The sequence below is a fragment of the Pteropus vampyrus genome, unplaced genomic scaffold, assembly GCF_000151845.1.
Source record: "Pteropus vampyrus isolate Shadow unplaced genomic scaffold, Pvam_2.0 Scaffold126, whole genome shotgun sequence".
In the NCBI taxonomy this organism is placed as follows: domain Eukaryota; kingdom Metazoa; phylum Chordata; class Mammalia; order Chiroptera; family Pteropodidae; genus Pteropus; species Pteropus vampyrus.
This window is the reverse complement of record NW_011888907.1, coordinates 4,892,349-4,917,677: the sequence shown is the minus strand read 5'-3', so window position 1 is coordinate 4,917,677 and position 25,329 is coordinate 4,892,349. Positions and strand designations below refer to the sequence as shown.

The 25,329-nt window shown below is 48.3% G+C and overlaps 1 protein-coding gene across 1 annotated transcript in view; it reads left to right on the top strand.

The window, feature by feature from the left end:
* AP1M1 (adaptor related protein complex 1 mu 1 subunit) overlaps window positions 1-24,964 on the top strand; it is a 28,503-nt gene extending 3,539 nt beyond the window's left edge. Inside the window, exons 2-12 of the mRNA XM_011366889.2 lie at window positions 2,884-3,040; window positions 3,644-3,711; window positions 5,326-5,456; window positions 6,388-6,535; window positions 14,643-14,769; window positions 15,641-15,783; window positions 16,194-16,265; window positions 16,915-17,073; window positions 23,226-23,351; window positions 23,991-24,066; window positions 24,171-24,964. Coding sequence (XP_011365191.1) covers window positions 2,884-3,040; window positions 3,644-3,711; window positions 5,326-5,456; window positions 6,388-6,535; window positions 14,643-14,769; window positions 15,641-15,783; window positions 16,194-16,265; window positions 16,915-17,073; window positions 23,226-23,351; window positions 23,991-24,066; window positions 24,171-24,193 — 1,230 coding nt within the window. The 3' untranslated portion in view covers window positions 24,194-24,964. The remainder of the gene's footprint in view (window positions 1-2,883; window positions 3,041-3,643; window positions 3,712-5,325; window positions 5,457-6,387; window positions 6,536-14,642; window positions 14,770-15,640; window positions 15,784-16,193; window positions 16,266-16,914; window positions 17,074-23,225; window positions 23,352-23,990; window positions 24,067-24,170) is intronic.
* The last annotated feature ends 365 nt before the right edge of the window (window positions 24,965-25,329 follow it).

Below are 25,329 nucleotides of genomic sequence, written 5' to 3'. Positions count from 1 at the left end.
CCACCCCCTAGACCTGCTCTCTCTCTCCATCTTAGCGAGTGACACTGCCATCCATGGGACTGCCATTGTTGAAAACCTGGGCATTATCCTGGCCTTTTTATCACCCCACATTCATTGCACAGACATTTACTGAGCAGCTACCATGGGCCAGGCTCTGTTCTGGACAGTGGGACACAGCTATGAATGAGACGGAAGTGGTCACTGTTCTGTTCTCAGGGAGTGTTAGAGTCTGTAGAAGTGACAGATGATAAACGAGGATACAAATGAATGTATAATGCAGCCATGATGTGGGCAGTGAAGGTGAAGTCAGGTTGGGCATAGATCTCTCAGGGCAAGCAGGAAAGATTTCTTGGAGGAGGTGCCATTTGAACTGAGGCTTGAGAAGTGAGAGGAGCCAGGCCAAGGCATTCTGGGTAGAGGGAATTGCATGTGCAGGGGCCTGAGGCAGGAGCATATGTGGATTGCTCAGAGGCCAGTGAGGGGGCCAGGATGACTGGAGTGGGATGAGCCAGGGGAGCATGGATAGAGAGGGTTTGGAGGGGTTGGGAAGAGCCAGACGGCCATGGGGACAGACTTGCAGTTCATTCGGTGTGAGGGGAGGCTGGGGTAGACAGCAGTTTCAGGGGAGAGACCTGATCTGACTTCTGTTTACGAAGACCCTTCTTGCTCTTTGTGGGGAAGGAATTTTGGGTCAAGAGCAGCAGCAGGGGTAGGAGATTGTCACTTCAACATTGCCTACCTCCTCCAGTCTGTCCTTTCTCCTGTCTTTGTCCTCTCCTCTGGGACCCAGCTCCAAGGCTATCCTCATTCCACCTAACCAGTGCTCCTAGGTCCCCGTAAGGGCTATGTCTCCCACCTCATGGCCTCAGCCATGCTTGTCCCTCTGCCTATATCCCGCCTATCCCTTCAGGCCTCAGTTTGAAGGACATGTCCTCAAGGAGACCCTTAGTTTCCCCCAAGCAAGTACTTCAGTATAGGGACCTTATCTGTCTTGATCGCCTGTGTCCCCAGGCCCAGTACATTGCCATCATAGAGAGACGTTCGATGTGTGCTTGTTGAGTGAGTGGACCTCTGTGCATCCCTGGTGAGAGAGAGCAGATAAATTGCTCACTGCTCTTTATTTGAGCACTCTGGGGGCCTGGGGACTCCATGCCAGCAGCAGCACCCAAAAGTGGATACCTAGGGAAGAAGGAGGGCCTTAGGAAGCCCAAAAACCTGTTTAGCAAGCAGAAGTGGCCCTGCAGGGAGTGAGAAGTGAGGCTGAAATCCTGACTCAGCTTTGCTTGCTTTGTGACCTCAGGCAGGTGGTACCACCTCTCTGGACATCATTGTCTCTCTCTCTCTAAAAATAGCAGTCCTATCTCATGGTTGGGGCAATGTATGAGACAGTATATATTCTTGGCAAGGAGTATATGAGAGAATACCTGGCAGCCCCTCAGCCAGGGCCTGGTCCAGGTGCCCATGAGCTTACCCACTGGCTGAGCTTACCCACTGGCTGAGCTTACCCACTGGGTGCTGGGTCCCTAAGAGGCCTGAGCCTCAGCAGGAAGAAGGCACAGGGTCACTTGCCCACGGGCTATGAAAGAGAAACTAGGAAAAGAAGATGGTCTCTCTCCCTAACTTCATTCCTCCTGCCCCCAGCTTGGAATGATAAAAACAGTGATAAATTTTATGAAACTGCAGGTTCCGAGGCAGGTGGTACCCAGGTCGTTCAGCACATTGATGATCTCAGTGCATTGCTGAGTCTTGCAGCTGGCTGTCCTCCTTGGCCCAGGAGGTAGCTGTAGGTGGCATCTTCAAATAGAGCCTTGCCTAGGCTGGCAAAACCTTAAAGCTTTTTATTTCTTAAGGGAGGTGTAACTTACATGTAACAAACTGGCTAGAGTTTGACTAGCAGTCATTGTGTATACCCAAGAAGCCATAAGCACACATTCTGTCACCCCCTAAAGACTCCTCATACCTCTTGTGTCCAGCCCTCTGCCCATCCCGTCTCCAGGCAGCTACTGATGTGTTTTTTGTGACCATTTCTTAAGATTTTATAAAAGTGGAATTAAGCGGGATGTGCCGTCCATTGTCAGGTTTCTTTCACGTTACCCAGCCATCTGGAAATTCCTTCATGCTGTCATTTGTGTCAGTGGTCGCTTCTCTTCATGGCTGAGGAGTGTCCCGTGTTGTGGATAGACGTGGTTTGTGTCTTTGTTCACCTGTTGAAGGACATGAGCGCTCTCTCAGCCTGGGTCCATTTAAAATAAAATTGCGCGAGCATTCATGTCCGAGTCGTCACATGGACACATGGTTTCGTTTCTCTTGAGTGAATACCTAAGAGAGGGATGGCTGGGTCATAAGCTGGTTTAGCTTTGTGAGAACCTGCCAGACTTTACCAGAGTGGTTGTTTCATTCTGTGTTCCCATCAGCAGTGGACGAGCGTTCCGTCTGCTGCGTATCCAAACCCACAGGCTGTGAAAGAGAGAAGGGCTTCTCTTCAGGCCACAGGGGTTCTAGCAAATGCGAAGTCAGCAGTTTCCCCCGAACAGGCACCCTGACACAGGCAGAAGAGCAGGGTGAGTCAGCACAGGAAAGGCTCTGAGAAGGTCTCCAGTGAGAGGCTACAGGTCGTTGCTGAACCTGGTGTCTCCCGAGCATTTCCATTCTGGACCCTTGCCCCACTCCCTTCCTATAGTCCCCCGTGAAGACCCTGCGAGCCCTGTGGAAGTTCCCTTGGGAAACACACTCCTTGGAAACTCCTTGGGGGATGGTGATCAGGTGGCCTTTGATGGACAGGGGCGTGATTAGGGTCCTCTGAGGGAGAGAAGCTGGTGGGTCTCAACCTCCACCCCAGGCACTCAAAATGAAAGCGTCTTCCCTCCTTACCACCCCACCCAGGTGCTCATCTGCCGGAACTACCGCGGTGATGTGGACATGTCAGAAGTGGAACACTTCATGCCCATCCTGATGGAGAAGGAGGAGGAGGGGATGCTGTCACCCATCCTGGCCCATGGTGGGGTCCGCTTTATGTGGATCAAGCACAACAACCTGTATCGTATCCCTTTTCGGGGGAGCTCCTGGGGGACTCCGTGGCATGCACACACATGTGCAACTGAGAGCTGCCAGCTCCTGCCCTGCCTGGCCCAGAGCTGGCTCAGGCACAGTGGGGCCAGAACGCCCTGCCCTGGCTTCTAGGAGTGCCCTGCTGCCAGAGGAGATGGGCAGAGAACACATGATGTCAAGGGCAATGGGTGTTAGGAGAGGAGGGGGTGCGATGGAGATTTCATCTAGTCTGGGGACCCAGGAAGGCTTCCCCAAGGAGGTGACATCTTGGAGGAGACTTGCAAGAAGGCAAGGTGACTACCAGCCACAGGGGTGGATGGGCACAAGGAACACTAGGCCTGGGAGAAGGTTCTGCATGGAAAGCGAGGCTCATTCCAGAAGCTGTGACAGGAGTGGCTGGACCATGGAGGAGGGCACGTGGTGGGAGTGAGGCCCTATCGGTCGGCAGAGCGCACACTGCAGGGTCTCCTAGGAGTCACCTTCAATGTGGTGGGATGTGACTAGCTGGGGTGGGGCTGGGGGAAGCTCCGAGCCCGGACTCTGTGAGGTGGTGGCCCAGGCCTCTGAATGCTCCTTGACTGTGGCCGCCATACAGTGGTCGCCACCTCCAAGAAGAACGCGTGCGTGTCACTGGTGTTCTCCTTCCTCTATAAGGTGGTGCAGGTGAGTTGAGCCACAGGGGCCCCAGAGCAGTGTCAATCACTCTGGCTCTGCTGTGTTTCTCCCTGTACCAGTCACCCAAGGGGCTGCAGCATCCCCAAGGAGTTTGGGGCTGAAACCCCAGGAAATGGGCTAGGGGAGCTGCAGCTGCCCTGTATGTGGGAGTCTACGGCCTTAGTTGCCTGCCCCACCCTGGTGAGGAGAGGAAAATGGACAGGAGAAGGTGGGGCTCAGGGCAGGGGTGCCCCCTCACTGTGGGAGGGACAGGTATGCCCCTCAGCTGGTTGTGGAAGGGTGGAGGATGACCAGCCAAGTCAGGGGTTGGGAAGGTGAGGTAACCAAGAGGAGGGCAGAGCTGAGCTCTGCTCAGAATCTCCTCAGGGGCCCTCAAAGCAGAGGCCCTCCATGGAAAGAGCTAATACATGCCAGGCCTGGGCTGACAGCGAGATGTAAAGGCATAGAAAGCAGCACATGCAAAAGCCCTAGGGCAGGAGTTGTCAGACAGGCCAATATGCCCAGGACAGAGGGAGCCAGGGACAGAGTGTGAGGGTGAGGTCAGAGCTGGACCACGGGTGGAGGTTGGGGGAGGCACGCAAGGCCTAGTGAGGAGTGTAGATTTCATTCCAAGTCTGAAGAGAGATGATGGAGGGCTTTAGTCAAGAGACTGCCGAGACCTGGTCTAAGTTAAGACATTCTCTGGCTGCCGAGTGGAAAGAATGTGAGGACAGCAGGGAGGCCAGTGAGGAGGTTGCTGCAGCATCTAGAAAAGAAGAAGCCAGGCCTGTGGGGTTGAAGGAAGTGGAGAATCGGCCCCAGGAGGCCTGGGGTGGACTCAGGAAAGCTTCTTGCCTTTGGTGGTGCCATGTGCAGCTAGCGCAGGAGCACCAGTGCCGACCCTTGCGGAACGGGCTGGTCTGGCGGTGAGGGCGTGGGGGGAGAGCAGCAAGTGGCCCTTCAGTGCGGAGTGGTGGTGCTGTCGCAGCCAGGGCCTGGGAGTGGGGAAGTGAGAAGAAGGCGGGTCTCCCGCCTGGAGTGTCTTACAGTTCCTCTGCTTCGGTGACCTTCCTTTGGTGTTCGTGCTAATGAAAGATTCTCCCTTGAGCCTCTTAATTTCCTGTTGAAATGGGGAAGATGGGTTTTTCTGCACAGCTATACAGACAGGCAGCTCACGGAGGTCGGGGGGTCTGGGAGGACCACTTGTCCTGTCCCCAGTGGCTCTTGCCCCTCACCTGTGTCACTTCTGACTCAGAGGCCAAGGGTGACAGTTATAGTGACAAATAAAAGAGAAGCTGGGAAGGGGTTCCAGGCCTGGAGGTGTCTGCCTGGGAGGGGAGGAGAGCAGGCTGCAGGGCATGCGGAGCTTCTGACCAGGCCTCAGGATGCCTGCACTGCCCCAGCCTGGTTCCCATTTCTCAGGCGGCCACATTGCTGCTCTCATTTCCTGAGTCAAAGGCCCAATCCGTAGCACGTCACCAAACCTGGGAAATAGGCGAATGCAGCATGTGGGCTGTTGTCTCCGGCCTTGGAGCGTGAGGGGCAAACGGATTTGAGCAAGTGTTCATCCCTCCCTCATCCTTCCTCTTGCCCATCTGCCTGCTTCCATCACCAACACCACAGGTATTTTCAGAGTACTTCAAGGAGCTGGAGGAGGAGAGCATCCGCGACAACTTTGTCATCATCTATGAGCTGCTGGATGAGCTCATGGACTTCGGCTACCCCCAGACCACAGACAGCAAGATTCTACAGGAGTGAGTGGGCGTGGTAGGGGGCCTGGGGGGCTGGTCCCAACAGTGGCAGTTTGGGATCCTTTCTCATGTAGCATTCCTGCATGGCATGAGTGGTTTCCTATTACTAAGTCTTTATTTTTCATCCACGAAGGTATACTAAATGCCTGGTTGTTAGAGTCACCTGCCTTTGTTTTAACAGTCACAAAGGAGTCTGTAATTTAAAAAAAAATTTTTTTTTGCCTTCTCTGGAATCCTGCCCCTCAAATAATGGCCACCATGGGTTAAGCTCTTCTTGTGAATGAGGCACTGTGTGAGTACTTTACAGTCAGTCTATTTACAATCTGAGGTTCTGTCTCCCATTGTACAGGGGAGGAAAGGAACTTTCAGAGAAGCCATGTAATTTGCCCACATCTTATGCCTGTTGCTCCCCAAGTGAGAGCGGGTTCACCAGGTTACTTTCCCAGGGGGTTAGTCTCCTCTGCATACCAACACTGGTTTTCCTCACTGCCTCTGTCTCCTTGGACTCCCCTAATGAATGCTGTACACCAGCGGTCCTCAACCTTTTTGGCACCAGGGACCGGTGCTCCCATGAGAATGTAATGCCTGATGATCTGAGGTGGAGCTGAGGCGGTGATGCTATCGCTGGGGAGCAGCTGCAAATACAGATGAATCATCACTCACTTGCCGCTCGCCTGCCGCTCACCTCCTGTTGTGCGGCCCAGTCCTAACAGGTCACTGACTGGTACCAGTCCACGGCTGGGGAGTTGGGGGCCCCTGCTGTACACTCATTGTAACTTTAGTGTATTGGTTTTTTCCAAAATCATAAGATAATTTTGAATTAAGCAGCCCCAGGTGAAACCAGAGCCTGCCTTTTCTGGAGCCTGCTACAGTGAGGGGCTGTTTTCAAGAATGCCAGTTCCCGGGCATCTTAAATCTGAGTGTGTTCTCTCAGGTACATCACTCAGGAAGGCCACAAACTGGAAACGGGGGCCCCGCGGCCCCCAGCCACTGTCACCAACGCAGTGTCCTGGCGGTCTGAAGGCATCAAGTACCGGAAGAACGAGGTGTTCTTGGATGTCATCGAGTCAGTCAACCTCTTGGTAGGCTTCCTTTCTTTTCTTTCTTCTTTTAAAATCTTATCTTCTCCATGATTGTTATGAAAGCAAGTAGATTTTTAAAACTATCAAAGCCCTAAGAGATATTTAGGTTCCGTGTGATAGCAGATCAGCAGAATTCAGTTTGGGCCACTCATTGCAATGCGAGCTTGTTTTATCTTCATTAGCTTTTGTTCTTATTTAGAATCAATACGTGTGCATTGTTTAAAAAGAAAAAGCAATATGTAAAGTTAGAAAGTGAAGGGTTCTAATCAGAAAGACCACCTTGCTTAAGAATTCATTGTCATCCTTTGGGGCTTCATTCTATAGCTGTACAAACGTACATTGTTCTATAAAACTGGGAGCATAAGATGTGGTTCTGCAAAATAACATTTTTTGTTTCTGTTTTGGGTTTTTGTTTTGTTTTACTGTTTTGTATATATTTGTTTTTTCCTTTACTTTAACTTTTTAAATTATCATTAGGTAAATTGACCTATGCATTTTAGCCTATGTACAGGGTTGTGTACCCACGATCAGTTTCAGGACACTAAACCACGCCGTCACCTTGGAAACCTCCTTGTGCTCTCCCTTGGTGGTGGCACGGTCCTGCCCATCCCCAACTCCTGGCAACCACTGATCTGGTCTCTGTCACTCTAGTTTTGTCTTTTTTTTTTTTTTTTGAAATTGTCATATGAATGGAATCCTACAGTATGTGACCTTTTGAATCTGGCATCTTTTACTTAGCATATCACCTTCAAGGTTCAACCATGTTGCTACATTTTTCAAAAGTTTGTTTCTTTTTACATTTATTTATCTTTATTTATATTCTGAACCACAGTGTGTTTATCCATTCACCCACTGAAGGACATTGGGTTGATTCCAGTGTTTGGCAGTTGCGAATAGAGTTGCTGTAAACGTTTCATGTACAGGCTTATGTGTGGACAGTTTTTGTTTCTCTAGGGCAAATATCCAGGAGTGGGATTGCTTGGTCATATGTAAGTGTATGTTTACTTTATAAGAAACTGCCAAACTATTTTCCAGATTGACCACGCCATTTTTCATCCCCACCAGTAACATATGAGAGATTTGGTCACTCCACATTGTTGATCAGTGTTTTTATTTTTGTCATCCTAATAGTATGTTGTGGTATCTCATTATGGCTTTCATTTGCATTTCCCTAATGGCTAATGATATTCAACATCTTTTTATGTACTTCTTTGTCACCTACATATTGTCTTTGGAGAAGTATCTTTTCATGTCTTTTGAGCATTTTGTAATTGAGTTGTTTGTTTTCTGATTGTTGAGTTTTGAAAGTTCTTTATATATTTTGGATATAAGTCTTTTGTCAGACATGCAATTAGAAAATATTTGCTTCCGGTCTGTCGCTTGTCCTTTTGTACTCTTGGCAGTGTCTTTCACAGAGCAAACATATTTAATTTTGAGAAAGTCCAATTATCAATTTTTTAAAAATTGTTTGTGCTTTTGGTGCGATGTCTTAAGAATTCATTGCCAAACCCAAAGTCGTATATATTTTCTTCTAAATTTTTTTCTAAAAGTCTTATAGTTTTACATTTAGGTCTATGATCAATTTTGAGTTAAATTTTACATAAGATATGAGGTTTATATCCATTTTGTGCATATAAAACAATTTTTTGCAGTTCTAACATTTTTTGAAAAGACTATCCTTTCCTGGAATTACTTTAGCATTTTGTCAAAAATCAATGGGCCATTTTTGTGTGAGTCTACTTCTGGGCTCTCTATTCTGTTTCATTGATCTGTATGTCTCTTCCTTTGCCAATACCATACTGCCTTGATGGCTAACTTCGTAGTAAATCTGAAAATCAGATAATGTGATTCCTCCAACATTCTTATTTTTCAAAGTTGTTTTAACTATTTTAGTTCCTTTGTATAGAATTTTAGAGTCAGCTTGTCTATATCTACAAAAATGTCTGCTGGGATTTTGAGTGGTATTGTGGTAAATAATTTTATTGATCAATTTGGGGGGAAATTGATATCTTTAGGATATCTTTAGTATAGTAAGTCTCATTATTTATGAAACAGCATGTCTCTATATTTAGGTCATCATTGATTCTTTTCTATCAGCATTTTGTCGTTTTTAACATGCACGTTAGATTTATACTTAAGTATTTTACTTTTTTGAAGCTATTTTAAGTTGTATATATTAAATTTTATTTGGTGGTATTCACCAGTGAAACTATCTGAGCCTGGAAATTTCTTTTTCAGGATATTTTTAATTATAAATTTCAATTCTTTAATAGTTACAGGATTATTCAGGTTTTCTGTTTCATCTTGAGTGAGTTTTGGTAGTTGGTTGTTTTTAAGAAGTTGTTCCACTTCATCTAAGTCATTGCATTTATATGCATTGTGTTGTTTATAGTAGTCCCTTGTTATCTTTCTAATGTCTGCAGGGTTTGTACTGATATTCTGAATATTGGTAATTTATGTCATCTTTCTTATTTCTTTGACAGTCTTGTGAGAGGTTCATCTATTTTACTGATGTTTACAAAGAATCAGTTTTTGATTTCATTGATTTTTGTCTATTGTTTTTGTTTTCAGTTTCACTGATTTCTGCTCTAGTATTTCCTTCTCCATGATTTGGGTTTATTTTGCTCTTCTTTTTCTGGTTTCTTAGGGTGGAAACTGAAGATAACGTTTTAAAACCTTTCTTTTTTTCTAGTATAAACATTTTAATGCTATAAATTTCTCTCAAAGCACTGCTTTAGCTGCGTCCCACAATTGGTATGTTGGATTTTCACTTTTGTTCAAAGCATTTTCAAATTTACCTTTGAGACTTTCTTTTTCACCCATTGGTTATTTAATATGGTGTTGGTTAGTTTCTAAATTTGCAAATTTTTATTTGTCAGAATTTTTAATTACACTATTGTCTAAGAATAAACTTTGTATAATGTCAGATCTTTAAAGTTTGTTAAGGTTTGTTTTAATGGCCCAGAATATGATCTTTCTTGGTGAATGTTCCATGTATGCTCGAAAAAAAGTATATTCTGTTTTTGTTGGATGGAATGTTCTATAAATGCCAGTTAAATCTAGTTGGTTGAAGGCATCATTTGGTTCTTCTAGCAATTCTCACTGATTTTCTGTGTATTAGTTTTATGTATTACTGAAAGAGGAGTATTAAAATCTCCAGCTGTCATTGTGAATTTGTCTATGTCTTTGCTTCACATATTTTCAAAGTCTGCTATTAGATACAAGCACATTTAGGATCCTTATGTTTTCTTAGTGAACTGAGCCCTTTATCATTAATTATATAATGTTCCTCTTTATCTTTGGTAATCATTTTGTTCTGAAGTCTATTTTGCTGTTAATATTGTCACTCCAGAGTTCTTTTGATTAGTGTTTACATGGTATATATCTTTCTATCCTTTTACTTTAAAAAAAAAATTTTATTTTTAACAATTGCATCATATTTGAAGTGAGTTTTTTGTTGGCGATATATAATTGGGTCATTTAAAAAAATCCATTCTGATAGTCTGTGTTTTTTAATCAATATATTTAAAGCGCATTTACTTACCGTTACTATGAATTTTTTGGATTCAAATCTGCTGTATCACTGTTTATTTTCTTTTTGTCCCCTCTGTTTTTCATCCCTTTGTTTTCCTTTTCCTAACTTTTCTGTGGATTATTTGAACATTTTTAGTATTCTATTTTGTTTCTTTATTGTGATTTTTACTATATCTTTGTATAGCTTTTTTAGTGATTGCTATAAAATACATACTTACTTTTTCACAGTCTACTTTGAATCAGTATTTTACCACTTTAATTAAAATTTAGAAACTTCAGTACCCCTTTATGCTAGAGTTGTCCTAGATATTCATCTACATGCATTGAAACCCCACCAGACAATTCATGTTAAACTTTTTGTTTTCAGTTGTTAAACATTTACTTTAAAGAATTCAAGAGGAGGAGAATAGTCTTCCATATTTACCCAGATATTTGCCATTTCTGTTGTTCTGCCTTCATTCTTGATTTTCCAGGTTTCCTTCTGGTATCATATCTCTTTCATCTAAAAGCTTCTTTTAGCAGTTCTTCTAGAGCAGGTCTACTGGATACAAATTCCTTTGGTTTTACTTCATCTGAGAATGTCTTTATTTCTCCTGAATTCCTAAAGGAGATTTTCACTGGATATTGAATTCTGGGTTGACTGTTTTCTCTTTGCACCTTAAAATTATGCCACTTCCTTCAGGGCTCCACGGTTTCTGATAAGAAATCCACAATCACTTGAATCCATATTCTCCGGTTGGCACCATATTATTTGTCTCTGATTGCTTTCTAGATTTTTTTTTTTTTTTTGGCTTTAGTTTACAGCAGTTAGATTATGATGTGTCTAGGTGTGGATATCTTTGGGTTTCTAACATTAGGGATTTGTTTGACTTTTTGAATCTGTAAGTTTATGTCTTTCACCAAACTTGGGATATTTTCATTATCTCCTCAAATTTGTTCTCATTGTTTCACTCTTTTCTTTCTAAACTCCAGTGACATGAATGTTAGACCTGTTATTGTCCCATGGGTTCCTGAGGCTCTGTTCATTTTATTCCATATTTTTTTCTCTCTGTTGTTTTAGATTGAATAATTTCCTTTAACCTGTTTTCAAGTTTACTGACCCTTTACTCTTATCACCATTCTGCCATTGAGCCCATCCAGTGAGTTTTTGTTATTGCATTTTTCATTCTAAAATTTCCATTTGATTCTTCTTCATATCATAATTATTTGCTAAGATTTTCTATTTTAACATTTGTTGTAAGAGTGTTTGCAGTTTTTATCATAGCTGTTTAAGGTCTTTGTCAGATAATCCAGATCAATATCTATGTCAGTGTTGGTGTCTATCGATTGTATTTTCCATGTGAGCTGAATTTTCATAGTTCTTTGTATACCGAATAATTTTAGATTATATCCTGGACTTTTTGAACATTATCTTATAAGATTCTAGGTCTTATTTAAATTATATGGAAAATGTTGATATTTTTGTTTTAGCCAATAGTTGACCTGGCTCAGTTTAGGCCACGAGTCCCCACCCCCACTCTGTAGACCATAGTGTCAGTCAGTTCAGTTTTCAAAGCTTTCGTGCCATATGTAATTTGAGTCTCTCCCAAGTATACACTGCCCAGTGGTCAGTCTGGGACTGGGAAGTTTGGTTCTCAAAGTTTTTGGGGCGCTAATAAGGATCCCGTTCCTGCAGCCCAGTTCTAGAGTGCTCTAGAGACACCAACAACTCCATGGGGTTGCTTTCCTGAACTCCTCACTCTCTGCCATCTGTCTGGTACTTTCGGGCTGCTTGCAGCTTTCCTTTTTGGTTTTGTGGCCAAACACGTAGGGCTGTAGATCCCCACTCTGTCATACTTATCTGCACTTGGGCCTGAATCTTGGGCTTGCTCTACCCTTTCTGAACAGTGGCTAGATTGCCTGGGACCTAGGATGTAGAAAGCACAGAAGAGGGGGAAATGGGAGATTTCTGTACTCCCCTGAGTGACAGAAGTTTCCCTTCTGGCTCTGGGGCCAGAGTTGGAGGCTTCTGAGAGCTCTGTGCTCACTTCCACTTCCGGGTTGCTCTGTGCTTTCGTGTGGCAGGGAGGGGCACCGCTCGTTCTTGCCTCCTTCTGGATTTGCCTGCTGCGCTTTTCAGTCTTCTCATAGTTAGTTGCCCATGCCTGAAGGTAATGGCAGAGAAGGGATGCAAGCCAACTCCACCTCACCTTCAGCCTGTCTGCATCAGAGATGGCCCCACCTCCACCGTATGGGCAGCCCGTGATGACTGCGCCAGTCCTGTCATGTGGCTCACTCAGGTGTGCTCATTCCAACTGTGACAAATGGTGAAGAAATGAGCATGCTCATGCATCCTCAGACGTGCATTTTGAGTACCTCCTTTACCTGGGCAGGATTTCTGGAGGCTGAGATTTCAGACATGGCATTGTTGAGCGTGCTTCCCAAAGAGATAGTCCCAGTGGACTTAACATAACTGTATTTCTTCATATTAAGCCTAGGGGTGAGGTCGTGGCCTCGCTAACTGTGTTTCCTTCCTGCCTGAGGACCTTGGTCTGAATTGTTCGTTGAGCCCAGAACATGGTGCATCTGCCTCTGGGGTGTCCTGGATAGAAAAGCAAATCCCAAGAGCAGGTTATAAACAGCTGCATGGGAAAGTGTGGAGAGTTCACAGTGGGGGTTTGGAGGCGTCCCTACATGTGGCCGTACCTGAAGGACTCTGTTCCTTCATACATGAGGCAGCATGAGGCACGTACGCACATCCAGGCATGTTAGAATGCCTCCTTCCTAAGTGTGTTTGCAGAGCTGGCAGCTGAGTCAACATCGGCCTCTAGATTCCAGAAATCTGGATGGAGTGGTACACTCAAGTAGCCAACCCCTCAGCAAATACTTCCTCTGTGCCCACCCCAGGGAAGGCACCGGCTTTGGAACACTGCTCACGCCTCAGCTGAGAAGGCCAATCTATCCTGATTGCTGCGCCCAGGGTCAAAATTAGCCTTGTGGGCTGCATGGCTTTTTGTCTCCACTTCCTGGTCCTGCCTTCCCAGCGTTTATGACCTCATGTGTTCAGTTACAGAAGACCATATGGTTCTGACTCCCCAAGGGGATTGGGGACAGTCACCGTCGGGGGGAGCACAGAAGGCCCACAGAGTTAGGCAAGTGGGAGTGGCAGCCTACCAGAGCCCAGACAGTGAGGACCCACGTCTACTGTGCTTGCTGAGTGCCTCCTGCCCTCGGGCACTGGCTCCATGCTGACCCAGCAGCGAGCAGCTTGGCACAGCCCCTCACTAGAAGGGAAACGAGCCAGGCAGATGGGGTTGGTGAGAGGCGGCAGATGCTGTGCACTGTGGAGCCAGGGAGCTGCCTGCTGGGATGTGGACAGCGAGAGGCCAGTGCGGCCAGAGTATAGTGAACGATAGAGGTGACCGAGCCAGACCCTGCAGGGCCTTCTGTCCTGTTTTGTAAATATCTCAGGGTTGTCATCCACTTGATGTCTGTTCTCCGTTCCTCTCAGAAGGAAAGGGCTTTTGTGGGGGCACGTGCTGCTGTTGGGACCCTCAAGTTGAAGACTGGACAGAATTTCCTGCTTCTCTGCAGTGATAGGAAGCTCGGGCCCTCCACCGTGGAGGCGTGGCTGGTGCCTCTGAGGAGTGGGTGGCCTGGGTGGCCTCAGTCTCAATGCTCGTGTGAATGTGGCTTTAGGCAGAGGGCCTCTCTGGGGTGCTGGTCAGGGCTGTGGCCCCAGCACCTCTGCCACCTGCTCTGTGCCTTTGGTATACAGCTCCCTCCTCAGTGTCCTTATCTCTAAAATGGACATGAAAGAGTAGCTCTAGCAGCCTGGGACAGTCTCAGGGTTTGCCCATCAGCCTGTTGTGAGTTTTAATTGCACTCTAAGATACCTCCCAGTTGGCACGTGAGTTGCAGGGTGGCCCAAGTCATAGCCCCACCCCACAGACTATTGAGGGTGCCGAGAGGGCCCCTGGTGCAGAGGAACTGCTCAGCCTGGTCTGTGAACATCGTGACCATATCTGTTCAAGTGCATTGCTATTTTGTATCTGTGGTTTTTAGACTTCATTCAGGGCAGCCCGGGGAACTGGGAGGGGTCAGGGCCCAGGGAGCACCATCTTTAACAAGCCGTTGGGCATGTGGGCCTGGTGACCTCCGCAGTCCTCACGGGGAGAAACAAAGGATCTGGAGAAAAGCAAGTCTGGCTGCTCTGAGAGGCCCGGCCTAGGCCAGCAAGTGCACGGCCTGGCAGGGCAGACCTGGCACATGGGCGAGGCACCAGGTCTGCCCCAGGCGTTCAGGACTTCTCAGAGGGCATGAGAGATCCCTCAGACAGGATTCCAGGCCCAGGTCAGCAGGCCTGCCCATGAGGGAGGAACCCCTGTAGCCTGAGGCCTAGAGGGTAGGGCCCACGAGTGTCTGCCTCATGGACCCTGGCACGAAGGCTGGATGGGACGAACGAGGCTCCCCCAGCTCAGGAGACAGTGAGAAGGGAGCTGAGAATTGGGGTGGCCGGGAGAGTCAGGCAGCATGGTGGAGGACGGCGGACGGCAAGTTGGAGCCTCCCCTCATGCCTACCTCTCCCCGTCAGGTCAGTGCCAATGGCAACGTCCTGCGCAGTGAGATCGTGGGCTCCATCAAGATGCGGGTCTTCCTCTCTGGCATGCCCGAGCTGCGCCTGGGCCTCAACGACAAGGTCCTCTTCGACAACACGGGCCGTGAGTAGCCCGGCCTCAAGGGGCCTTATGCACAGAGCAGCCTTTGCCCCCGAGGCAACTTCATCCTGGACTCAAGTTAGAGCTGAGGGAACGTTCACCTGAGCGAAGGAACACGATCTCAAGCATCTTGTTTATAAGACAATTATGAAAATTAATACCTAGAAATGATACCCAAAGTTAATACCTAATAAATTAATAGAAGGGACCTGGCCTGGAAGTCGCACTTCCTGTGCTGGGGCAGGGCCAGAGCAGCCTCAAGGGTCCACATTGCTGGGGCTCCATATTTGCCAACTGGACCACTTGGCTCCCCCTGCCACAGGCCCAGCACAGCGGGTGCAGTGGCCTGCGTTGTCAGTTACCTCTGCAGCAGCAGAAGTGAGGGCTTCTCAGGGGTTAGCCCATCAGGGCGACTCCTTTCCTGGGGCTGGGTTCAGCACCCACAGCCCCTCTGTGAGATGGGAAACCAAGATAGGACCCCAAGATCCAACAGACAATGGGGCCAGGGCTCTCAGGAACCCTGAACTATCAACAGGAACCCTCAGCTGGGTGTGTTAGTCATTAAACAAACGTGTCCTGAGCAGCCACCTTACTTGGGGACTTGGTGTGAAACAGGCCGACCAGCCCTGCCCTCAGCATGAGCCCAATGTCAGGAGCTGAAGGGGCCTCCGGGGAGTGAGGAAGGATGCGAGGGTGAAGTTGGGGGGGTTTGTCTCGGAACCCAGCCCCTTGGGTGTTCATGGCCCAAGATGCTTTTGCAGATTTGGGGACAGCTCTGCTTTCTGCCAGGGGTGGGCCCCAGGCAGTGGGAGTGTTGCTGAGAGTGACCCCAAGGCCTTGGGTCTGTCCCACCCTCACCCCCACCTCCCGTCAGGAGGCAAAAGCAAGTCAGTGGAGCTGGAGGATGTGAAGTTCCACCAGTGTGTGCGGCTGTCCCGTTTTGAGAACGACCGCACCATCTCCTTCATCCCCCCCGACGGCGAGTTCGAGCTCATGTCCTACCGTCTCAACACCCACGTGAGTGCCCCAGGTGCCCCTCCCCTGGGGTGAGACAGTTCCCATCCAGGGTGTCTCGTGTCCACGAGGTGACACCCAGGGTGGGATGCACAGAGCCTGTGTTTGAAGATCTGGGGCTCCAAGCTTTGTGAGGGGCCAGGGCCCTTTGGCACCACTGCCCCTTCCCGGGCAGCCCCACTAGCACAGCCCCGGTGATGTCCTCCACATTACCACAGAGGCCCTTAGAGCTCCCTGCTACTTGGATCTGCACTCCAGCCTTGCCTAGTGCAGCCCCAGGCTGCAGTGTGCCAGCCTCACACTGGGCTCACACCTGAGCAAATGGCCCATCGCCCCAGGCCTCGGTCTCTGTCTGTGAAACGGGGCTTTGTAACACGACCGGGTGTGAGTGCCATCTCCACCCTCCCCGGCAGGTCAAGCCCTTGATATGGATCGAGTCGGTGATTGAAAAGCATTCCCACAGCCGCATCGAGTACATGATCAAGGTGCGTGTACATCCTGTGCAAAGCGTCAGCCTGGGGGACAGGGCAGTGATGGGGGGACAGGGCACAGCCCCTCCTGTTGTGTGTGTTCTCCTCCAGGGCCTTTGGTGCTCGGGCCACCATAGGGCTCTGTGACTCCCATCTTGAGGAGTGAGGCCCTCGGCTGTCATCCTCACTGCCTCACTGTGAGCTCAGATTCCCAGGTGGGACCAGGGCACCAAAAAAAGACACACCATTCAGGTCCTGGGTGCAGCCACTGTGTTGGGCCTGTGTGCAGGCATCCAGAAGGTCTGCTGCCTGCCAAGTGGAGCACTCCTGCCGCTCAATAAACCCTGTATAGCCCAGGCCAGCCTTGGGGATACAGACCTTTAAGTCCTAGGAGGCCAGGACTGGGCCAGAGGGAGGTATGGGGAGCTCCAAAGGCTGAGTGAGCAGAAAGGCAGCGACTGAACTTCCAAAGTCAGGCAGAGGGAGCCTCTCACGGTGAGAAGGGCATGGGCGGTGCCTGAGAATACCTGAGGATCAGATCGGAGGAGGGTCCCACAGGCCAGGCTGAGGGGAACATAGTCTTTGTTAGGCAGGCTGGGTTTGGGCTGGGCTGGGCTGTTTCACCTTCACCCTTCACAACCTTGACTGTGGGCCTCTTCTCCAGGCCAAGAGCCAGTTCAAGCGGCGGTCAACGGCCAACAACGTGGAGATCCACATCCCTGTGCCCAATGACGCCGACTCGCCCAAGTTCAAGACAACAGTGGGGAGCGTCAAGTGGGTCCCTGAAAACAGCGAGATCGTGTGGTCCATCAAGTCTTTCCCGGTGAGCGCTTGGTGGGGCACCCCCTCTAGGATTCACTCACATCCTACGTGCTCCCTGTGCCCATTACAGTGCTGTGGCCTGGAGGCTGCAGGATCCTCCCCCTACAGCCCCTACCCCAGAGCCTCAAGACAGGACATGGGGCCAGGATTCCAGCCTGGGCTTCTGGGAGGGTCAAGAGGGGGTGGGGGATGGAGAGCTAAGGAAGGAAAGCTGGAGCCTTCTGGGAAAGCAGAGGGTGGCTCAGCCCTGGCCACCTTCCTCTCCAGCATTGGGCGTACTCCTCCCTCCTTCCCTCCTTCCTTCTTTCCCCCTCTGATACTCTGGATCGTATTCCCCTTCCCTGGAGAGTAGCAGACCGCCTGAGGCCAGAGCAGCACGAGCTTCAGGAATCCAGCTCCAGCTCCAGGAATGTGCAGCGCTTTGTGCCCTGTGCCAGCTCTGCCCGTGGCTTGGCTGCCTGGCTTGTGTTCAGGATTTTCAGCACTTGAGTTTGGGTTTCCGGGAGTAGCGCCCAGAGAGCCTGGAGGACAGGTGTGCGCCTGTGCCGATCACACCGTCCTCAGCTGTAACACAGGTGCTTGGCTAGCCACTGCTTTTCCACATTCTCCCCTCTGTCTGGACCCTGGGGGGCTCGGGGACAGCCCCAACTGAGTTAAAGAAGCTGGACATGTAGCCATTCAAGGGCCTTGAATTTTTGTATGTTGGCAGTTTCCCTCAAAACCATAATCTAATCTTGTTACAGAAAATGTAGACAATAGAGGAAGGGGAGAAAAAAAGACCATCATCCCGCCACCATAACAGACTTGCTGTTAGGCTTTTGGTGCTTTTATGTGTTTTTGTTTGACATTGTGAACAGGAGTAGAGCCAACCCGGTGTCCTTTGTTCCCTCAGCCTTGTATCAGAAGTATTTTCTAGGTCATTGACTAATGTTCTTGGTGGTCAGTTTTGGCAGCAATAGAATATTCTACAGAGGACGTGATAACCATCCTAGATTGTTGACTGTTGCCACTGTTTAAAATAGCATTTATGTTAAACACACACACACACACACACACACACACACAATGGGAGAATAAATCAAAAGAGAAAGCACATGGTTAGCTATAGGGGAGGGAGAGACATGGCCAGGGGCTAGATGCCAACCAGTGTGGACTGTACCTTATTTTGTAGCCTGTGTTTCATTGTGTTTCAGTCTATTTTTGAAATTTTCATTTGACTTTGAAACCATTGAAGTGTTTTTCATGAGTATAAAACAAATCAAAATGGAAAAAAACCACAAACAGTGATCCTAAAACTCAAAAGCCAAAAGAACTTACCGGTATATCAAGGTGAAAACCACACAGAGCTGAATTACTTCAGGTAACATGCCCCCAGAACTGCAAAAACCAGTCTTACATACATATATTTCTACGTATCCATTTCTCCACATCACCAATTCAATATATGCTTGGATTCAGGGTTGGCTTTTTTAATTCAATTTTTTAAATGTGTAAAACTCTTAATGTGATTCAAAAGTCAAAACTATCTAAAAGAGAGGAAGAGACCCAGAAGTCTCCCTTCTGCTCCTGTCCCCTCAGTCCCTCTTCCCATTGTGGAAAAGCCTGTTCCTTTGTGTCTTAACCTTTGGAAGTATCTTTTGGTACAAAGAAACAACTATAAGAGAGCATGTTACTATTTCTCTCCTCCTTTCTTGCCCAAAGGAGGAGAAATACTGTTCTGTCTCTTGCTTTTTTCTCCTAACCATTTAGAAGAAATAATATAAGGAGATCCTCCTTGTTCTTTTTTTCAGCTGTATAGTATTCTACTGGGTAGCAGTTATTCTGTCTTTATTCAGCCACCTCCCCACCGAAGGGCATTTAAGTTGTTTGTAATCTTTGGCTTTAGCAAGACCGCTCTGACCAGCCCTGGGCCTGTTTGCTTGGAAGCGTAGCTCCAGAGTCGATGCAGAAGTGGAATTGCTGGGTCACAGATCTGGGATTTTGTTAGACTGTTCCCAGTTCCCTACACGGGGCTTGTGCTGTTTTATGTTCCACCAGCGCAGTCTCCTAAGCTTAGAGCCACTGCCTCTCTGTGCCATTTCTCATTATCAGCAAGATGGGACGCCTTTCCTTATGCCTGAGGGCCATTTGCATTTATTTCTTTGGAAATGTAGTAGCTGTCTCTTGCTCATTTTTCTGTCAAGTTTGGTCATTTTCTTCTTAGTTCTCAAGAGCGCTTCATACATGGACAAGATTATACTTTTTCTTTGATATAAGTTGTGAATGGTTTCCCCCAGTGTGGTGTTTATCTTTTTTGACTTTGCTTCTGCTGTTTTTTGCTGTGTAACCTTTTTGGATTGCTTCTTTGTTTTATTATTGTCGTTTAATGTACTCAGATTTCTCAGTCTTTTCCTTTCATCATGTCTGGATTTTCAGTCATGCTTTGAAAGGCTTCCCCATTTTCAGTTATAAAGGAATTCACCCCTGTTTGCTTCTAGAACCTGTCCAGTAGCATTTTTTACCTTAGATTTTAATCCCTTTCAGGGCACGATCTGGTAAACGGGGTGAGGTACACATTTAATGTTATCTTTTTCCAAATGGCTATATAGTTTCCTACCAGCATTTACTAGAAAGTTAATCTTTTCCCCAGTGGTTTGAAACACCGTGTTGATCACATGTCAAATTTTTGGGCAGCATTAGGTCTCTTACTAAACGTCATCTTGTCTGTCTTTGCAGCAAGGCCACGTTTGAACTTGGGTTTTATTCTGTATTTTAACACCTGACAGGTCTACTCCCACCCCTATTGCTTGTCTGTTTCCTGATGGTTCTTTCTTGTTCTGTTTTCCTTATGAATTTTAGAATCGGTTTGTTTGCACTAAGTTTATAAGTTAGTTGGGAAGAATTAATACCTTTATGAGGCTGAGTTATCCTATCCAATAGCTTTGTCCCACTGTGACCTTTGTGATTTTGGGGAATGTTTTAATGTTTAACTTATATACCCCATGTGGTTTTCCCATAGTTAAAAATATATACTTTTTATTGAAGTATAACATGCAGAAAAGTACACAAATGAATTGTGATGAATTTTCTCAGAGAGAACACATCTGTGTATCTGGAACCATCAGTCAAAGCCACAGAACATTCCATGCCCCCTGGAGCCCCCAGGGCTTACTAACGATTTTGCATATTTCTCATTAAGATGACTTTTAAGCTGATGTTTTGGTAAATGGGGTCTTCTCTTCCATTCTATCTTCCAACAGTTCACTTATTTTTGTGTGGCAATTTTGTGTCCTGGTACCTTACAGGAATTTTTGTTTGTAGTAGTTTTTTTGATTCTCATAGGTTTTCGGATATTCTTTTTTATATCATTTGCAGCCAGATGCAAGTTTTCCCCTTTTCTCTCCTATTCTTGGGCATTTGATGGCTTTTGGCATCATTGCTTCTGCCTCCAGGGCTCCTACGTGGTGGTGTAGAGAACAGCCCCTTAGCCTTGCCCTCGACTGGAGCCACCAGGGTTTCCCCTCTAAGTTCAAAGCTACTTTGACTGTGGACTCAGTCCAGTCCTATTTTGCTGTTTTTAGCACAAATGGGCAAGAAATTTAGCCAGCTGCCTCTTCAGTGTCTCTTTCAGCTCAGACCTATTAATGAGATGGATCTCAAACCATCTGTGCTTTCTGGTAAGCTCCACCTGCTTGCGGTATATTTTATTTTTAATGTGCCATTGCATTCTGTTGGTTAACATTGTTGCATTTAGGATTTTTGCATTGCTATTCATAACTGAGATTGATTTTTCGGTACAGTCTCTACCAGGTATCAATGTTATGCCCATTTCATAACTTTTTGTTTCCCTTTCTCTTGCTGCTGGGCAGTTAAATAGTCTTGAGATTGTCTGGTCTTGAGATAGTCGATAGAATTCGAGTGTGTGACTGTTTGGATCTTTGCTACTCTCTCTGTCTCTTGGAATAGAAATTGGGCCATTTAGAGTTTCTGTTTCTGTTGGAGTCTGTTTGGGTAAATTATATTTTCTTATAAAATGATCCATTCTAAGCAGGTTTTCAAATTTGTCTACACAAAGTTATAGAAAGTGGTCTTTATTTTGTATATTTGTGTCTCCTTTTTTCCTTGATAAGGTCATCTAGTGGTGTCTTTTTTTTTTTCAGATTCGCTTTTTAACTTGTAATATTTTCCCATTTTACAAGTCTTTAATTTTAATTTCTTAGCCTTTTTTCTAATTCTAATTTGTTGAGTTAAATGTTTTAATTCGATTTTTTTGTTGTTTTTAAATTTGTATGTTGTATTTGAACTACAGATGTTCTTCTTGAGGCAAGGGCCATAGCTGTATAACCCATAGAATCTGACATAATATTTGATATCATCATTATCTAGAAATTCTGTAATCAAATAGAGTTCTGGTTTTTTTGTTTTGTTTTTAATTTCATGATGGAAGGGCCTTTTGTTTTCCATTTTCTCCTCACTCTATAGATTTAGTACCTTAAAGTCAAAGAATGTTATTTGTACTGTTACTACTTTTAGAATTTTTAGAAGTGTTTGTTGTGGGCCAGTATAAGATCAGAGTTTGTAAATATCCCATATGGACTTGAGAAGAAGATAAGGCTTCTGTTATTTGAGTAGAAAGTTTGTCACACGGTGCCCACGAGGTCTGCCATTGTGTCGTGACAACATCCCTTAGATAGAGCTGGGTTGGCTCTGCCTCCCTCTGGTTCCCTTCACATCTCTTGCAGCATTTGCTTTACAAAATTGCTGCCATGTTACTTGGTACATAGATACTCATAACTTTTATAGCTTCCCTGTGAATCATAGAACTATAGCCTCTAAGACTGTGGCCTGTAATTCTTGCCCTGAACTGTCCCTGTGGCAGCAGCTCCCACTCCATTTTGTTTGCCTTTGCCTGTTCTTCCTACTGGTTTAGCCTTTTTCCGCTGTGGCAGCATAGAGTTGGGTTTTGGTCTGTAAGCCAACCTATAAGTGTTTCCCATTAATAGAAGAATTAAACCCCTGTGTGTCAACATGACCTACTTGAGGTGAGTGTGCAGACTCTCTCGACCCTCCAAAAGGGCTACTTCTCTGCACGTTCTTTTGCTATCATTTTTCCTTGTCTTTATAAGTCTCAGGTTTTTGGTCTGGTTATTGTTTCATATACATGCTGATGAAGCTGATATTTTTTCTTTGCCGTTTGCTTTGTCTGTTGCTAAGACCACATCATCCTCCCCTCATTGTCTCAGAGCCTTTACTCCGCACACGTCAGACTGAGGCAGAGTCCCTGCTCTCACACAGGCCCTGGCGGCCGCGAACAGAGAGTGAGCACACCATCCCGGGGAGAGAAGCACAGGCCCAGTGCTGGGAGCCGTGGCTCTGCCCAAGGCACGAGGACAGCCCCTGCTCTGGGGCAGAAGCAGCCCTGGTTGGCAGCCAACCCTGCTGCCAGAGCCCTGGAGATCCAAGATAGCAGTGTCCCATGTGTGACAAGACCTGTGCTCCGCCTGGTCTCCACTGCTCTGGGCAAAACGTTCAGGGAGCGTAGACAGCCAGACCGAGGCTCCTTACTCTTTGTGGCCAGGACTCAGGTTCCAGTCATTCTTGGCCCTGCTCCAGGACCCATCCCTAGAGTCATTGCCTAGCTTCCGGGGCCAGAGCCACCCCGTTACTCGCCCTCCAGGAACAAGACCTGGGGCCAGCTCCTCGGTCAGCCCCCAGCCTTCGTCTCTTTTGTTGCCGCTTTCTGTTCCCGTTCCTCATTCTGACAGCTCCCTCTTGCTGTCACACCATCCTGATGCTGGGCACGTGGGTGTTCACTTGGACTCATGTCCCACGGTAGCTAGCACCTGCGTTCTCCCTCTCTCTTCTTTCTTCCCAAGACCAGTTGGTCTCATTTTCTCGGAGGCAATTAGTTTTCTCTCCCTGGAAGCTTGTGAAACTTTCTCTTGACCCTTAGAATTCTAAGATTTTCTCTAGCATGGCCTCTGGTCTGCCTAGTGGGACTGGTGGGGCAGTCTGTGAGGCCTGGAGGATCCGTGTATGTGCATTAGAGTTGCTGAGACCCTGAGTGGCTGTTGGCCACACAGGAAGGGCCTCGGTGGCCGGGCTGATAGCCTTTTGGCCAAGCTGGGTCAAGGCCTTTGGCCTGGTCATCCCCACTCTTGTCTGCTCCCCCAGGGCGGCAAGGAGTACCTGATGCGGGCCCACTTTGGCCTGCCCAGCGTGGAGGCTGAGGACAAGGAGGGCAAGCCCCCTATCAGCGTCAAATTCGAGATCCCCTACTTCACTACCTCCGGCATTCAGGTACGTGCCCAGGGCTTCCGGGGCCCAGAGCAGATGTGGACAGGCCCCACAGGGCTTCTCAGGAACTCAAAGTCAGTCTAGGCCTCAGGGGTTGCAGGTGACACACAGCAATGCAACCAGCTTAGAAAAGCATTCTTGTCGGCTTGTCTCAGGTGCCGTGGTCCTGCCCCAGCTCTGCCTCTCCCCACGGGCAGCCTGGGCCTCAACAGAAAGAGGCCCACACTTATCTACTCAGACCTGCCCTGTGCTTCAGCTCCAAGCCCAACGATGCATTTGGCCCCCGAAACTAGAGTTTGAGCCTCTGGTGTCCACACACTCGTCCCGGTGGGGCCGGTCTTCCTAGGCCCCTCTGGGGAAAACCTGCCAGGGGACAGAACCCTGGACCCCTCCTCCAGGAATCTGCTGAGTGCTATGCCTATGAGCACATCCTGGCTCTTGGCCGCGTTTTCTGGAAGTGCTCTGCCCTCCCACGGCCTTGGCATGGCGTAGACAGGCTGATGCCCTCCTGCCCCTCCTCTGGGTTTGGCGGCCTGTGCTCGCCCACTCACCACAGCCTCTCCCCCCTACCTTGGTGAAAGTGATTAAGGGGGGCCGATGGGGCAGCACAGCATGCTCAGGACTCTGGTGTGTGTGCCCCAGGTACGCTACCTGAAGATCATCGAGAAGAGTGGCTACCAGGCCCTGCCCTGGGTCCGTTACATCACTCAGAACGGAGGTGCGTGCAGCCCACTCATGGGGCGGGGGTGAGAGGGTCCCGAGAAGGTCCCCGGTGGCCACATGGCTGCCCCGGGGTGGCCCTCACACATACCTCCCTCTTAGATTACCAGCTCCGGACCCAGTGAGGGGACAGTACCCCAGCTCTGGCATGGGGGCTCCTGGTGGAAGCACTGGGAGGAAGGCCTGCCAAGCCCACCGGAAGGAGGAGGGCACCCCGACACCAGCCACCCTCCCAGCCCTGCTGGGAGACTCCTCCTCCAGGCACACCTGTTCTTTCATCACCACTTGTCGCCAAAGCCCCTTCTCCCAGAAGAGGCTCGTCTTCCAGATGTCCTGTCTCTGCCCCGAGTCAGTCTGGGGAAAAGGAAGTAGAATCTTTCCCCCAGTGCTCACGTGCAGCCTCTGGGCTGTTTACCTCCCAGGCACCAAAAAAGGTCGGGAGACGCTTGCCAGGCTGCAGCAGGGCCGCCGCCCCGTTCTGCTGACCGTTGTGGTCTATGAGGCTCTGGGGTTTCGTCTTCTTTCATCGCTGTTTGTGTGAATCTCACTGTCTGCACCTCCTGCCCCTCATCTTGAAGCTCTCGGGCAGCACTTAGGACAGGGTACCCCCTGTTCCTTGACCTCCTCCCACAGTGTGTTGCTCTCCACATGGGGCCAAAACCCAGCACTTTGGCCCCTTGAGGGCTCTTGGCCTGGACCCATAGGCTTCGACAAGGCACATCCGCAGGGCCAGCCTGTGCCACGTGATGTTGGTCACGCAGCCACATCTGATGAGGTGGGTGCAGTGAGGGCCGCTGGCCTTGGAGGGTGGGGGGCATGGGTCATCCGCGTCTGTGCTTGGTTACCCCCATCTGTGTTCATGTCACGATTACATTAAATTTCATGAATTAAACCCACTGCCTGCCTTCCCTCAGATGCAGCATGGTATGGACACCTCTTGGGTGACCGGGGCCCAACCTTTGTGTGGCCCTGCTTGTGTCACTGGCTCCCAGCACCTTTGTCCCCAGATAAAGGCAGGAGCAGGCAATCAGTGGAAGGCAGAGCCACTGCACTGGACCACCAGGCCTGGCCCTCCTGGAGGGCACGCAAGCAAATTATTTTCCTCCTATCCAAGGTGACTGTCGTGACCCCCAGCCCTCAGATTGCCAACAGCTTGCTGCTGTCCCTCCCTAGCCTGATGGTCTTCCTCAGAGTGTGGTCCTCGTACCAGATTCACGGGTCTAGTCTGACCTGCTGGGCAGAGTCTCAGCACGGGGCCCAG